General features: G+C 39.6%; 1 protein-coding gene across 1 annotated transcript in view; it reads right to left on the bottom strand.

The window, feature by feature from the left end:
* Positions 1-17,356, bottom strand: part of TMTC2 (transmembrane O-mannosyltransferase targeting cadherins 2) — a 204,573-nt gene that overhangs the window by 15,907 nt on the left and 171,310 nt on the right. The window contains exons 10-11 of the mRNA XM_081878578.1: positions 9,702-9,816; positions 7,187-7,250 (exon numbers count right to left, since the gene is read on the bottom strand). Of these exons, the coding sequence (XP_081734704.1) occupies positions 7,187-7,250; positions 9,702-9,816 (179 nt within the window). The remainder of the gene's footprint in view (positions 1-7,186; positions 7,251-9,701; positions 9,817-17,356) is intronic.

A 17,356-nucleotide genomic window follows, 5' to 3' on the forward strand; every position in this document is an offset into this window, starting at 1 on the left:
GTGTGGTGGTTTTAAGAGTGCCAGACTAGGCCCCAAGGGTCCAGGGTTCGAATATGAACTCATCTGTTAAACTCAGTGGGTGACTTTAGGCCTGTCACAGCTACACAGCTTAACCTACCTAATGGGGTTGTTGTAAGACTTAAATGAGGAAGGGGTGAATCGTGTTTACCACCCTGAACTCTTTGAAGAAGAAGGTGGGATATAAATTCAATAAACAAACAAACAAACAAACTCCATCAGATACGACTACACTAAGCATTTGTCTCTTACCAAACACATTGGTTTATTTATTAAATTTCTATGCCACCCTTCATTCTAGGGTCACAGAGCAGTTTACAATATAAAAACACAAAAAATACATATACTATAATTTAGAAGAAAGGGTTTAGAATATTATCACAAAAGCACACTAATGAACGAGCAGTTAGGTGAAGCTTTGCTTTAAAAGAAATCTCTCCATCATCTAATCAGTTAATAGGGCTGTTTTCGAAATAAGACTTAAAATACTCTACAAGGGGTGAAAATCTAGCTGGATTCTTTTTAGCAGTAATTCAAATAGATGGTTTTATTTCTGAAATGCTAATGTACTGCTGTGACCTCTATATTTCGCTGCACTTTATTTTGATTGACACTGAGGGGTACACTCAAAAGGCACAGACCACGGCTCTGGAGAGAAAATTGTGTGGGCATAATTGTTATAGGATTATGAGTAATTGGTGAGAAATAAAAAGCACAGGCATGTGCCAATTCAGTCTACACTTCCTATTCAAGCATGACTACATACCCATCACATTTTAAAAGTTATGAACCATCATCCCCTTAGCTTAATGACTACTCATAATTTTGTATGTGTATTATCTCATAACTTTCAAATGTATTATCAAATAAGGTGCAAAACAAGGCAAGAGGAACTCTGCTATCTGAGATGAAAATTTTATCTAGTCTAGAATCCTGCTTCCTAGAGCAGCCAACCATGAATGACTAAGAAATCTGGAAGAGGTCCTGCAAAGCAAAAGCCTTCTCCTGCTGTTGCACCCCAGCACCTTGAACTCATAGAATCTCAGAATTGCAGAGTTCAAAGGGGTCACAAGGGTCATCTAGTCCAACCCCTTGCAATGCAGGAATATTTTGCCCAATGCAGGCTTGAACCCACAACCTTCCGATTAAGTTTCATGCTCTGCCAACTGAGTTATTGGTCACTGGCATATTGCCTAGGAGATCCATACAGCTATCATGATGAACAGTCACTGACTGATCACAGCAAGAAAACGAAGGCAACATACATAATTATTTCAGCACTAACTATGAAGTGGATTCAGCTGAGAGGCAAGGGCTGCTGGCTCACGGTCACCAATAAGCTTCACAGCTGAGTGGAGATCTGAACCTGGGTCTCCCTAGTCCAGATTTTGATATGCTAACAGTTACACACACTGGACACTCTTTTAAAATGGTTGGAGCAAATTTGGCATGATCAATATTTCTCCTCAAAGCACCCTCCCATGACGAGGGCTGCTTGATTCAGGCTGGAGAAAAGCACTGTGGACTTTTAATTAGTTGGACACGTAATGAAATAGAAAGTGCCATCAGTTATGAAGACAGCACATGATAATCATTATTAGGAGGCACCACAATCCGTTTCTTATTAAAGGGTTATTAGCATAGCATAGTTTGCTGGTAATAGAAACCAGAAAGCTAGGCAAAAAGTTGCTGGGGAATTCCATGCGTGGCAGAGACCTTTTATTCTTTTGTAAGACTTCCTTTGTGCAATACAGCTTGACTGCTTTACTTGCTAGACCTTTGAACAAAAAAACACATTTCAAGGTGCTCAAGATATACTGGCCATTTACATACATGGAACCCTCAAGCTGTAATTACTTTCCATCTCCCAATAAAGCTATACAGTTTAGGCTGCATTTGTTTTGCCCAAAGCTAATCCCAAGCCTCTCATTTGGGTGGGTGGGTGCACACTTGTGTGTGTTGCTACAGTAAGATATTCAATCAAAGCTTTTTGAAGTGGTAGAGTGGAAACAGCTGTATCTGACAAGGTGTGAAGGCATAAGTTTATAGCTGTCAAAAGTTGAAGTTTGTAAGCTGGACTGATACGAGACCAGGAGGTTGATAGCTTGTAGGCTGTGGCATCTTCATAAGGAATGCACCAAGGTTGTGGGCTAAAAACTCTATGATCTAGTAAGCTTTTATTTGATATTCTAGAGGCCAGACTTCAAAGCGCCTTGTTAAGAGCAGATGTGTGGGTAGCTTCAGTAACCTTCTTTTGAAGGTATTTTTTTAGTTCATACATAAAAAACCAAGACATTGAATGTTGCATCTTTAGAGAACTACTGCTCCATCCAACAAAGACATAGGGTTCACTTTGAAGATGCGAGTTAGAGAATCATAGAGTTGGAAGGGATCACAAAGGTCATCTAGTCCAACTGCCTGCAATGCAGGAATCTTTTACCCAACGCGGGGCTCCAACCCATGAGCCTGAGATTAAGTGTCATGCTCTAGCAACTGAGCTATTTGTGTTTTTGAAAAGGTCATTAGAATGAAGGAAGTTAGATTTTTACAAACTAGCCTAATATATGCTTTTAAAGTAACTAATCCTGGTTTCTAAACATACAAAAAGAATTACCGGTAAGGTCTTGTCCCTGAGATGAATACATTGAGGAACACTACAAATTGTGGTGACCAAAAAACCCAGATAAACTTTCATTGAAGAGGCATTTCTATCAATCATAGAGAAATAATACTTTGCAACAGACTACATGTTCTGATAATGCCGCTAAAGGTTCATATGGCTACAAATTTTCTGAGGATGAGCAGAATTTCTACGTCTTGCTCTGTAAAGCTTTGGTAAAGACTGGAATCAATACATTCTGATCTGCAAAAAATGTCCTCATCCATTCATTTCAGGGTGGGGGCAGGTTCAGAAACCCTTTCCTATAGGTACATAGAAGCCAGCAAGTAGGAAGAATCTGAAATAGATGCCAATTTGCAGGTGATTTAATACATTATGCAGGGACAAATCTGGGTTAAGTATTGAATGTAAACTGAACAGAAAGATGTTGCTGCCTAGTATACCTGTATTATACATGTGCTTGCAAAAATGTATTGCATTCACACTGTACATTGTGCTGTGTACTCTTGGACTTAACTGTACACCTAAAAATATAATATATGAAGTGACCTGAAGACCTGTAGTCTTTAACACTTGCTACTAACCTATGCACACTTCCAACAATTTATTGTATTACTGTAATAAATGAGTTGGGAAGAAAAGGCACTTCCTTTCTTCCCTTCCACATCTCAATTTAGCCAGAAGGAATCAGTTTCACTGACAAAAGCTCTGGGCAGAACATCTAAAGCGTGCCATTATAAACCAGTAATATCCTATTATTAGAGTGCCTATTTCTGACATCTAACACCAAGTATCCTTTCTTCCCACTCTGTAAAGCTTTGTAGCATTTTATGGCAACTATTTCAGTCAAAACAAGTTAGTTGAATAGGATCAATCATTCCGTCTATTTCTGATGTTCAAGCCAAGAGTGCTGTGGCAAAAATGGGATGACATACAAGGAAGACAAATGATCAGGCTTGGGGGAACCCTAAGATTTCCAGAAGTACTAAAAAAAAGTAAAATATGTGGGAGGGGGGACGTCCCCTCGCACCAAAACACCTCAGCTAGTACTGAGCATGCTGAATGGCTACAGAATGAACAATTTTTCAGCAGGGAGTCGGGGCAATGGATGGAGAGGCAGGAAACCTCAATAACAGCATCCCACAATGCTATATTAAACAATGATGCCTAAAACTTAATCCAGGAATGAAGCACTTCTTCAATAACAAATACATTTTTAAAAGACATTGTTTCCTTTTCTTTTTAGAAGTGTTTCTAAACATTATATGTTACTTACAAAAAACAACAGGAAAAGCAATTCATACACATGAAGCATGAATTCCACCTTCAACATGAATTCTATAGTCAAGCTTCCTCACGCAGATTGGAACTTCCCTGCATTTCCCTTAAATGTGTGGTATTAAAACCCTGGCATTAGCATAGGCGCCGACTCCATGGGGCCTGAGGGGGCCCGAGCCCCCTCAAAAATTCGTTTGGGGGGGGCTCAGCCCCCCCAACAATTTAATAAAATTATTACCTTAAATTTCGCTCTCTAACACGCAGATTTTTTCTCCTAAAAAGTAAGGGGAAATGTCTGTGCGTGTTATTGAGTGAATGTGTGGTCCCTGGAGCTGACTCCGGAGCGCAGGGGCAAAAATAGGCAAAAATCAGGCAAAAATAAGATCGGGCGGGCGGGCGGAGGGAAGGCGGAAGCTGCTGCTTTCCTGCATTCTGCCTCAGGGTCTTACTGCCCACCCGCTTCTGTTGCTGCGTTTGCTCAAACTCAACAAAGAGCAGGGAATCCCCTGCCCTCCTGGCAAGCAGAGGGTTAAGGAAAGGATCGAGTCCTTCCTTCTAATTCTTTCCTAGTCACACTGCGTGCAGGCTCCAGCCCACCTCCTCCTCCTCCTCTCCGTGCTCTAGGGACTCGCAGGTGGGAGAGAGAGAGAGAGGGCTGGCTTGGGGGGGGGGGACTTTTGCCTTCCTTTCCTCCCCCCACCCCGTTAAACTCCTTCCCTGCATTCTTAGCCAGCTGCTTCTCCGCACACCCCTCTTGTGCTTCTTGTCCCTTCTGTGTTTTTCCTTCCCTCCCCATTTAAAACGTGGTGACAAAGCACGGATCCACATGGATCCTCAGGATTTTTGCATTGGGTCACCCCAAATTCACCATCAGATCACATTACATGTCCATGGCTACAGTCTGTACCAAAAAAATCACGCACCCACTGTTGCCTGGAGCTGCAATGGTGCAAAAACGTGGTTACAAAGCATGGATCCACAGGATCTTTGCACTGGGTCACCCCAAATTCACCATCAGATCACATAGCATGTCCATGGCTACATCTTGCACCAAAAAAATCACGCACCCACTGTTGCCTAGGGTCACAGTGGTGCAAAAACGTGGTTAGAAAGCACGGATCCACATGGATCCTCAGGATTTTTGCATTGGGTCACCCCAAATTCACCATCAGATCACATAGCATGTCCATGGCTACATCTTGCACCAAAAAAATCACGCACCCACTGTTGCCTAGGGTCACAGTGGTGCAAAAACGTGGTTACAAAGCATGGATCCACATGGATCCTCAGGATTTTTGCATTGGGCTACTCCAAACTCACTGTCAGATATTAAAAATCTTTATAAAATAGAGAATTAAATACATACAGAATGTTAAATTTTCAGTTTCAAAATATTAGTACTAGTTTAGTACTGTATTTCTATATTACTATAGTACTGTAATTGTTATTTTCAAATACTTAAATATTTTTAGGGTGTAAGACCCAATTAAAGCCCGTTATTTACATACAGTATTACAGTATTTACATACAGTATTAGGCATACTGTATTAACTTTATTAACTGTATTAAAGCATTAACTTTGAGATATTATTTTTATTTAATGAACCCTCAGCCTTATTCAAAGTAAGCTTAAATTAGCTATTTCACTTATTAATCAAAGTGCTATTACTGTGCGACAGCAATATTTTATGTTTTATTCTTTTAATGATAGTTTAGGATTTATTTAAATATCATTTCAATCTTTTCAGAGCTATATATTCACTGCTCTGTAATAGTCTATAAGCATAATTGTTACTGTAAATTAAATTAGCTTTTTACAAAAATACCGTGCGTGTTTATGTTTTGTTTCTTTTTTCAAAGCCAAAAAGTGTTTCAGGCTTGTCGAGTTTCCCGGAGTGTGGAGTTATAGAGAGTCGAGTTTTCGGGGTTCTAATGTTGATCATATGACTCTAAAATACTTTTAAAAAACTTTAAAACTCACTAATTTTCATCTAAAATTTAGAAAACTTCCCGGGGCAGGACCCCGGTATGGGCCCCCCCCCATATTTTTTATAAGTCGGCGCCCCTGGGCATTAGCACAGTGTAAAATAATTATTTGAACAACCTGTAGCTATCCACAGAGTCACGCCCACTCAAGTAAAACTGGACTGAGAGAATATGGTAAAATGGAAGAGGTTGTTCCATCCCTAGCAAATAGGGTGGGGCGTGGACTGTTTTTCAATTTGTTTCCATATTTTTTTTTAGTTTCATAGATCTGATAGTTCATTCACCTGAATCACATGTTCAGAAACATTTCCGTTTCTATTCATCTGAACTGCATTCATTCACTAGTTAGTTTTTTCCATTGGTTTCCAGTGAAAACACCAAAGTTACAGGCAGCAGAATAGAAGGCCCAGGCAATCCTCTGAAACTATGTCAATAATAACACCCCCTATACAAGACATGTCAAATTTCAAATAGATGGGGCAAAGGGGGGCCTCTTATATAGGCAATTATATAAAAACTGATCCTATAATCTACCCATTAATTTCAGCTAGAGATAGCTGAATTTCTTCTGCCTGTGACTTCTATATTTTTGATCCTATTGCCTACTTTCAAACATACTAGTACCCACTCCCTCACCAGCACATCAGAATTGCCACATTTCAATTATGTATGAAAAAGGATCCTCATGTTATCTATAACCTTAAAAAGAAGCAAACAATCTTTTTTTCTATCTAAAATAAATAGTGCTTTCCATTATGTCAATTTCACTGCTTTCCCTTTCACCCTTCCCTGTGACCTCTCTATGAACTGTAGATAGCGCTGCAGTTTATTTTTTCAGTGCAAAATAATGCCTCTGGTGTAAAGCAATTTAATAAAATTAACAAATTTCCAATCCATTTCCTTTCATTTTCCCTCCAAAAACTAATGAATACATTGGTGTTCATGCATGTTGTTTTTCATTTGTTTTCAGCAACTACCTATGCTTTTTAAGATTCAAATCTAGGCCAAGAAGCTGAATTTAAAACATACAAATAGTAAGCAGAAAACTGAGCATTTCTAAACACTGCATCAAGATTCCTGTCTGCAGCAATTGATTTGACAAATGTCAAAGGTTTCATCAGAATAGTAATAATGAATAAATTATCTCTTAAATTATCCTTTGCAACATAGGCTTAGAGATCAAACAGTCACAAAATTAAATTCCCCTCAGCATAGCACGTTTTCTTGCACTACTATAAGCATAGCAGGCTTGAACTGTGCATCCCTCTCTACGGAAGTACTTACATGAGGTCTCAGCTCAGCTGCCATTTTATAATACTTCTCAGCTGCTTCATTGAGGCTAGCTTGTCTATTGGAACAGAAGGGGAGACAATTAAAGTTCAGTTGAAATCACATCGGGAACCTACAATTCTTCAGAGGGGGTATAAAAATAATTTATTTTTACAATTAATCAACAATAATGATATTATTTTAAAAATAGGCAGTAATAACTGCTGCAAACATTTAATGCAGATCCATGGTTTACATCTCTACACCTTAGAGAGATAGATAGATAGATGATAGATGATAGATATATATATATATATAGAGAGAGAGAGAGAGAGAGAGATGAATGATAGATAGATGATAGATAGATAGATATAACTTTACATAGTTTTCAAACAAGCTGAAATTGCTTTGTGATTTAACTATTTACTAAATAGATTTTCAAGCAGAGCAAACCATATTCTGGTTGGCGAGTAGCCGGGTGGAGCAACAGATTAATCGTGGCATCACAAGGCTTGATGGAAGGCACGTGAGTAGAACTTGGGGGGGAGGGAATCAGCTGCACTGGGCCATTCTGAGAAGGCTGTATCAGCTTTGGATACAGCAGTTCCACAATTGGTTCTGCTCCACCCAGCCCTCATAATGCCCCGTTTCAGGATCCTAAACTTGCTAGCTTCACAAACTAGCTTGTGGTTTCAGCTTGTGAATAACTTGGATAAGACACACCTCTGTCTTATTCCAACCCCGTTCCAGCAGCACATATCAGGGGTTAGGTTTGTAAGGAGATTTAGCTATTTATTACTGCCCACTAGTTGGCTTGAGTGGTCTCAATGATTGGAAACTGTTTAAAGGTAAATTCACCTATTTAAAAAGTAACTTCTTTCTCAGAGATAAATTACAGAACTGGTGCATAGTTTAACAAGAGAATTGATTTCCAAAACTTGGTAACTGGCAACTAAGAGAAAACAGGACAACAAATTGATTACTCAGAAGTTAATAATAAAAAAGACCTGCCCTCAGGGAAGCAGGTTTGGAAGATACCATTTTCCTCAGGCATAGTATGCTGAAAAAATGGACAGCATTTGATTCCCCACCCCCTTTGTAGTGCATTTGTTTACCATTTACACAACACCTACAACGAAATGAATGTTAAGCTTCTTGCTAAAACTATTTTAGCAATGCAAACAAACCACACAAGCTTGAAGGAAAGTAAAAGAAGCCAGCGGAGCATTAGAGCAAAGCTTCCTGAATTAATCCCACGGGTAATTCCGGCCAATCAGGAATCACACAGTAGATTGTACAGACAATGTTTCTGGCTCAGTAAACCATAGTTTATGAAGTATCGGATCAGTGTGGTCCTCATTTCCCTTATCCCAGGATGTGTTTGCTCTTGCTACATTAAAACTCTGTTCCTCCTTAGGTCCAGGATGAAGAACTGTGGTTTAATATCAATTTACAAACCAGGATCTGAAACCACAGGTTACTAACCAGGATCTGAAACCAATGTCAAACTGACATTTCATCACACTTCCTCGTTTCAGAAAGAATGATAAACTGTGGTTTAATGTAATCAAAGATTTGAGCAATAAAGCCAGTACTCAAGCAGAAGACACAAAGGGAGGAATGAAGGCAGATTCATGGCCCCAGTACCTTTTCCCAGTTTGGCAGAATCTCCTTGCTTGATAAAGGATAAATGCACTTGCCCTTAAGCAGAGGGTATGACTTTGGCTGGCACTGGGACATTCCAGCTATGTTATCATGTTAATGAAATGTAATCATGGATGCAGCAGCAAGATTAAAAAGCAAAATAAATTAGTGGTGAATGAAAGAAATGAAACCCAAGAGACCTGTGATCTGCTCTTCACTTTATTTGAGAGCTATCTGTATAGAATAGACCAGACAGATCTTCTATAGGGTGAAAGGTAGCTTCTTTTAAGTATGTGTGAAAGCTTTGGAGACCTCAGAATAAGGACTTTGGCAGCAATGGCAAAGAACATCACTTTCTGAGTCACTGGGTCAAACCTAAGGCAGGCAGAGTTATTATCCTTTTTTCTGCTGCGTCTCACTCATATAATGGCCAAAGACAGTACTGCTGATGCAGGGGATCTGAGGAAGCAATATGCACCTGAGGAGCTCTATGCCTGGTTCACCTGTCTAAGGAACTTGTCACTCAAGTAGTCCAGACACTGCCATAAATCATTCTCTACCTGCTCCAGAACATAACCACTGTCCTGTCTTCAGCCATTTTGCTAATTTCTGGTCCCTTCAGTCTTGATCTGTGCTTGGATTTTAGCATTTGGCTCTGACCCCACCAGGTCTTGATGCTATAAAACACTAATACAGTAAGACAATATCTAATTTAGAGACTAAAGAAGGGAAATCATCTTCACACGGAAATTAATTGTCTTGAATGCATGTATTTCATGTTGTCATTAGTTCAAAATTTGTTATCAAGCACAGAATTTTATATAATGAGAGTACAAAACTGAAAAATGAAAGGATGACAAAAAGTAAGAGACAAATACAAACAAACCTGAGCATGTGAGCTGCATTGAAGACAACATCAAACTCTGTGTTATCCAATTCAGCTGCTTTCTTTGCCATCTCTGCTGCTTCTATCAGGCGAGAATCTTCTAAGAGAAACTGGCCTGAAATATATGTAGCACTGATATGAGCTCAAAGGGGAAGGCACACACTTAAGTATGGGAAATAAAGTTAGAAAGGACTATTCTTTTACATATTACATTACAACCCTGAGTTACCGTGTCATATTAACTTCAGATGAACTATTACAGAATCATTTGGCAAATATTTATTTACATTTGTATTCCAACCTTTTCTCCAAGGAACTGAAGGGGACATACTTCGTCCTCACCAAAATCAGAGACAGAATGTTATGGTGGAATGGGAAGTGAACCAAGGTATTCCTTGGTCTAAATCCAAACCTCTTACCATTTCATCACACCAAAAATACTGCAGCATGGTACCATGAAAAACCTATTAAGTGATCCAGAAGCATTAAAAGGAAAATCAGCATCTATCTCCATACTAGGTGATGACTTGGTAAGATGACTTACCACCAACAGTCTCAGACCCATTATTAGACTAAACTTTGCCTGAAACTGATCTAGAAATCCACTTCCTTTAGAAATGGCAAATGTTGTGAGGTAAACATCTCTTATCAATCATAGATAGATAGATAGATAGATAGATAGATAGATAGATAGATAGGGATATCAGCTGATAATTCCCTAAACCAATTAGATTGAGAGTACATCTTAAATAGTTGATTTTGCACTCTTTCTGCAAAGATGGAAACTTGCCCTCAGCATTTATAATCAGCTTGTGTGATTGGGGACCTAAATCAGTTTAGTCTTGGAGTGATGCAATATACCAAGGAGGACATGAATAAAGTGCACGTGGTAAATTGTATCTCTACAATAGAGGTGGGCATTCTCAGGATCAGGGGCCAAATGCAGCCCTCTGGGATCTCCCTAGACCATTCCCTCCCCAGGCCCACACTTTGCGCCAATCCTGTTCCACATCCAGTTGTGTTCAACTAAGTAATACTCAGAGTAGATCCACTTAAATCAATGGACAAGTCAGTTATCAACTGATTTCAACAGGTCCACTCGAGTAATATTTAATCTAATGGAAGCCTATGTATTTCTCAATGTATCATTTGTGTGGATTGCCTAGATCAGCTGTGGACTACACCAGCTTTTAAGAATGACAGAGGCTATAACAATCCCATGCACATAACATTCAAAGATTAATACAGAAAAATAAAAACAGTTTTAACTTTTTAAAATGGTAACAATGTACTTTTAGAGGCTAGCCAATGATTCTCCCCAATCATTATTATTCATTCGAAGTGTTGTACTTTAAAGCATAAAAAAATCTGCTGCCAAAAATACTTTTAGCACTCCAGGATCTTTGTGATCCAGTCCTACTTACAATAATAGACTGATACATGTAATTTATTAACTGCATGCTATGTTAACCAGACTGAACCAAGAACAAAAATTAGAAACATTAACCAACAAAAACTCTGCAGGTTCAGCTACAGAGAACAGCACACTACATGATCAATTGTTCATTACATCAAGTGAGTGCATAATTACAGTAATTTAATGTGAATAATCAATTTTATTATAACACAGAATCATTAAGTGATTTACAATTATTAGGAAAATGTATTATTCAACGGAAATTAACTTCAAATCTCAGTGGTTATTAATAAAAGGGGTGCTATTTAGCAGAACATCTCTGTTGTTTCGTAGCTATTATAATATAAATCAAGCCTTTTTTCTATCTGTGTTAGTGGGGTTTTGGAAACCCTCCTCATTATTCACCTTTATCCTTCCGTGCGTTTAAGTACCTCACAGGCAAATCATTCTTTCATGAACCATAGACAGTTGCCAGGTATTCTAAATAAAACCATTATTTTAACTATTATGTTTCCAAAAAGAAATAATCTTATGGAAGGGGAGGTCTGGTCAGGGATGGTAGGAGTTGTCCAACAAAACTAAGGGGCCCTATGCTGGCTACCCTCATGCAGGAGGTGTCAACTGTCAACTCTGAAAGAATCCTCTGCACATTATTTTAGCGTATCAAGGGACTCATACATATTTGGCAAGGAGACCCCGAGGATTCTAGAGTGGCACACACACACCGTAAAGAGGCCAAATCAAGTGACTGCACAACTACAGCAACCTAACTTGAATAACCAAGAAAAGGTGACAACCCCAAACCACTTGAGGATCAGGATGAATATGTCTGATCCAGAAAATGCTCTGTATACATGGGTCACTGCACGGGGCAATATTTCTTTGGAAAATCCTTTTTCAGTTAAGAGTACTTGATTATTTCCTGAAGCCTTGAAGGGGGTTACTTGATGTTTAAGTGTTGCTATTCTGTCCTGGACCTGGAGCATGCACCATGTCAACACCTAAAATACCACCACCATGTGTTTGCTACACAACCCTTTAATGTTTGAGTAAGAAATTGGAAAACATTGGAGAAATTAAGGAGTTATTCCTGAAAGACTTACATTTTTTTAAATAGGGAAGATTCCTAAATAAATGGAGAAGGAGTCATGTCTAGATACTGCAGAAATATATATGTTGATACAGGTATTGCCTGTTCTAGCTAATTGTGTGAAATCAACTGCCAGTGGATGTCTATGACATGACATAGTGGGATTACAGAGACCTTCCCCACACCCCCATATATAAATCTAAACATGTGACTCCGAATTACAATTAAAAATGTGTGTTTAATCACTGAGCAACCCTTTGAAAATTTTATCCAACAACAAACTAGTGAATAGTTATGAATTTCTTTTCATGGTACAGAACAAAAGACCCTAAGCATCTTATTTTCTGTCATTTTGATGTTTTATTTATTCAAGCCTTCTCTATCCTTAGCTGTATTAATCACAATTTAGAATATAAGACAAAATTCATATTCCTATACAGTGGTACCTCGGTTTTCATACATAATCCATTCCGGAAGACCATTCAAGTTCTGAAACGTTCAGAAACTGAAAACTCAATAACTGACAGCTAGGCCTCAGGATCTTGCACTCAGCGGAAGCTGCCTGGCATGTTCGACTTCTGAGGCATGTTTGAAAATTGAAGCATTTACGGCAATTGAAAACCGAAATGTTTGTCAACGGAGACATTCAAAAACCGAGGTACCACTGTACATCCTATATACTATAGGGAAAATCCAGTGTTGTGGGAGCAGACTTCCACTTACACAACAGGATTTCCCCCTCTTCTCTTCCTTCTTGTGGTTTTCCAGCCTTCCAGAATAGGTTGTGGGTGCACACAGGGAACTGTAAGGAGGGGCAGAGAAAGCTCTAGTTCTATTATGTAAGTGGAATTCTGTTCTGCTTGCACATGAACGTCAGTGGATTTCACTCTATTTCAATTTACATAAAACCTATATGGTGTTACAAAGGAAACATAAAAATGTATAGAGGGCAAGCAGATGAATATCATCAGAAGAAACTCTCAATACTTCAGAAATAAAATACATAATACATAGAGTATGACTAGATTCCAAGTCACAAGTGACCATTTATTCCTTTTGACTCCTTGGTGAGCAGCACTAGAGATGTTTCCATCAGTTTTATAATCCCTATGTGTGCCAAGAGGTTCTACTTTGAGATTTACATTGGTAATGTGGATATATTTTCCTGTGGTTTTGTAGGGAAATATATATATGTGGGTTATGAAGTATACTTGCTCAAGCAGATTCATGAAGAGTGGAGACCAAATGTCTTGAGTGTCAACTTGAGATATGCTTTTGCTGATGGTAATTGCTTTGGAGTCAAACTATTCATACTGCTTGATAGGTGGTTTAAAATAAGAGCAGCAAAAAAAGGAAGACATGGTCTGGGATGACAGGAATTCTAGAACATCCCTGCAATTCCACCAAATATTGTAGTCCAACACTTCCTATCCATCCCAGTTAGCATGGCAAATATTGGACTGCAACTCCCATCATCCCTCACCACAGGTCATGCTGGCTGGGTAGATGGGAAGTGTTGAGACTACAATTTCTGGAGGACTACAGGGCTGTTCTGAGTGATCACACCATACAAGTATTCTCTCCTGAGTTTTAGTTTAACTAAATTTATATGCCATTTAGTACATCTGGAAGCCAATAAAAATGCAAAGATAAAAAATGTGACAGAAAAGTCATTAAACCAATACATACAGTGGGGGGGGGAGTATTTGATCCCCTGCTAAATTTGCCTGTTTGCCCCCTGACGAAAAAATGACCAGTCCATAATTTTAATGGTAGCTTTATTGTAGCTGTGAGAGGCAGAATAACAACAGGAAAAACCCCAGAAACCCAGAAGACAAAAGTCAGAGATTGATGTGCATTATAAGGAGTGAAATAAGTTATTTGATCCCTTTGCAAAAGATGACTTAGTACTGGTGGCAAAACCCTTGCTGGCAATTACACAGGCCAGACGTTTCTTGTAGGTGGCCACCAGGTTTGCACACATCTCAGGAGGTATTTTGTCCCACTCCTCTCCAAGTCAGTAAGATTTCCAGGCTGATTTCCAGGGGGTTTCCTGTTGTTATTTTGTCTCTCACAGCTACAATAAACCTACCATTAAAATGATGGACTGGTCATTTCTTCATCAGAGGGCAAATGGGCAAATTTAGCAGGGGATCAAATACTTTCTCCCCCTCACTGTACGTGCTAAAGGCCCTCACCTCCTTTCGCCAAATCACCCAAGAACATAAACTATCCAACCACATCAAACAGCCACCAAATGCCAGATAATTATTGCTAATTAAATGCCTTTTGGTAGGGAGCATATTTGCCTGAAACTGAAAAGATGACAAAGTCAGTGCCAGGCAATCTTCCCTGGGAGACCATTTCACAGGCAGGGGACTGCCACACACACACAAAAAGAGCTTCCTTATGCTGACCAAAAAGCACATTTCCTATAGATGAGGTGATCCAGAAATGGAAATTTGTGGGTATGTATTGTTAAGATTCACTAGTTCTCTTGTACTTCATGGATGGGCTATTAGTAACATGCAGCTAAAAGCTGAATCAAGCCTCATAAGTTATAAATCTTATACCAAAATGAGGTAAGATAAAATAACCAACTTTTGCTTTGTACTGTTTCCATTTGCGTACCATGCCTGCTGTTCATTTAATTGTGCCAGTTGGAATGAGAAGGTAAATTAAAATAACTAAACAAAAACACATCCTGCAGCGGCTGTTGTTGCTCATTATCAATTCAACTTACTCAGTTTCCTTGCAGTTTTACAATTCCAGGTTTCATGATCAGTGAATTTATCCTCATCAAATTAGAAACAGTATAAAAAGCTAACCGCAATGTATCTTTGACAGTCTAAAAGAGACATTCTAAATCCAAATTAGCAATGTACTGCATACTCATTATATATCCTTGGTCTTAACTAAAACAGTTTTTTAAAAAGGAGAGTTGCGAACCAACAGTATGATTTTTATGTGCATCCGCCACATGCATAAGAAGCTGCTGGAAAGTGGGTGCATGTGTAAAGGAGCCCAGCTCCCTCTCCTTCACAACCCAGCTCTGTGTCTATGATTTCGCATCTGTTCATAAAGCCTTTAAGTGCAGTTGCACTTAATGCACACGGAATCCCACAACTCAATCCAGATCTGCCCTCTCTCCTCCACACAGGTGGTCAATAGTGTCAAAGCTGAAAGCACAAAGCAATTTCTTGATGGTGGGAGGGGGCCTCTGTGATCTGTGTATTGGGGCCAGTATAATCTTGTAAGGCAGAAGGAGGTTATATTTAAAATTTTCAAATTCTTGAAGTAGAATCCTGGTTGTCCTGTACTGATGTTCACTATTGGATAATACTGATTTGCCCACCCAATCTCAAGAAGGGCCTGATGCCATTATTTCAATGATAACAAAGATGTCTATTAATCTTTCAACACTTAATAACTATTAATCTTCCTCCCATGCCAACTGAGACGACCAGGAATTTTGAAGTGAGCTTCATCTTCGTATCATGTAATTCACAAAGGAAAGGGGACTTTCTATTTTGACTGTGATTTACACATCAGAAGGATAAATCATTCTAACTGGCATGATTACACTGGGCAACAATTTTTTACTTTTTGAATGTTGTCTAGATTTCTACAACTGATTTAGGGTATTTTTGCACTGCTGAATCAGGAAATGGCATCCGTTTCTCTCCATCAGGTCAGGTTTCCTGTAAACTGAATGGTGGGCATTGATAAAGGTAAGTACACGTAAATTGCATGTTGCTTCACCATTTTTCAAACTTCAGGGCTTGAGCTTCTGTTTCTTGGAACTCCAGGAATGCTCAGCGGCAGGGAAGTCTCTCTTTAGAGTCCAACAGTAGTCAGCCATAATGACTGCGTCCCAGCGACCCTGATACCTGGTCTCCATCTCTTTCATGTCCTGATGGAATCTCTCCCCCTGCTCGTCACTCATTGAACCCAGGTTCTCAGGAAACCGGTCCATATGTGAAAATAGGTAGTGCATCTTGACGCTCATGTTGCAGCCCAGGTTTCTGAAAGCAGTGAGCATGTTGTTGACAAGTTATGCGTAGTTTCTGGCCTTATTGTTGCCAAGAAAGTTCTTCAATGCCAGAACAAATGCCTTCCACGCTTCCAGTTCCACTTCGTTCATTGAGTTTCCGAACTCTGGATCTCTGATGAGCTGACGGATCTGAGAACCATCAAAGATGCCAGCTTTCAACTTCTCCATGGTCAATCCTGGAAAAGCCTGGTGCAAGTAAGTGAAGCAGTCACCATCCTTGTCCAGAGCCTTGGTGAACTGCTTGATTAAGCCGAGATTGATGTGCAGTAGTGGGAAGAGTATTCTGTCTCTGTCCACCAGAGGGTCGTTGATGACGTTCCTTTCTTTGCAAGGCACCAATTCCTCCCTCACAGGCCAGTCCTTCTTCGTGTAATGCTGAGTATGGTCCCTACTATCCCACATGCACAGAAAACAGGGGTACTTGGTGAAGCCAGACTGTTGTCGCAACAAAAAGTTCACCATCTTCAGGTCAACACAAATAAACCACTTATGCTGATCATAACCAATTTTCTCCAGCACATACTTCACCGCTTCATAGTTCTCCTTCACTGTACTCGAGTGAGCCAGGGGTATAGAGGCCAACTGGTTGCCGTTGTGTAGCAGAACACATTTCAGTGATCACTTGCTGCTGTCAATGAACAGTCTCCAATCTTTGGGTTTGTACTGTGGCATTCCAAGCTTGAGCAGAAGCTGCACAATATCTGCACAGTACACCAAGTCCAAGAAAAAACGGAGGTACTCTTGATGCCTGTTGCGGAAGAAGCTGATGCGAGCACTGTCAGAGAGGAGGTTTTTTTCCTTCAATCTGGATGCCAACAGTTTGGCAGAGTCCTTTGACAAGCTGAGGTCACGAACTAGATCATTCAACTGCTTTTGGGAAAATGGATGTGGAGCATCATCTTCAAGAACCACTTCTTCTTCTTCATGTGCTTCAACACTGGAGGCATCTTCGTCACTAATGTCAGGAAGTTCTCCGAAGATAGGCACTAGGATTTCATCACAATGAGCTACAGGACGACGTGCTGATTGAAGATCAGGATCCTTCGTGGGGCGGCTGCCCCATTAACTTAGTTTTGATCCCCCAACTTTGATCC

Source organism: Podarcis erhardii (assembly GCF_964252035.2).
Source record: "Podarcis erhardii genome assembly, chromosome: 10".
Taxonomy (NCBI): domain Eukaryota; kingdom Metazoa; phylum Chordata; class Lepidosauria; order Squamata; family Lacertidae; genus Podarcis; species Podarcis erhardii.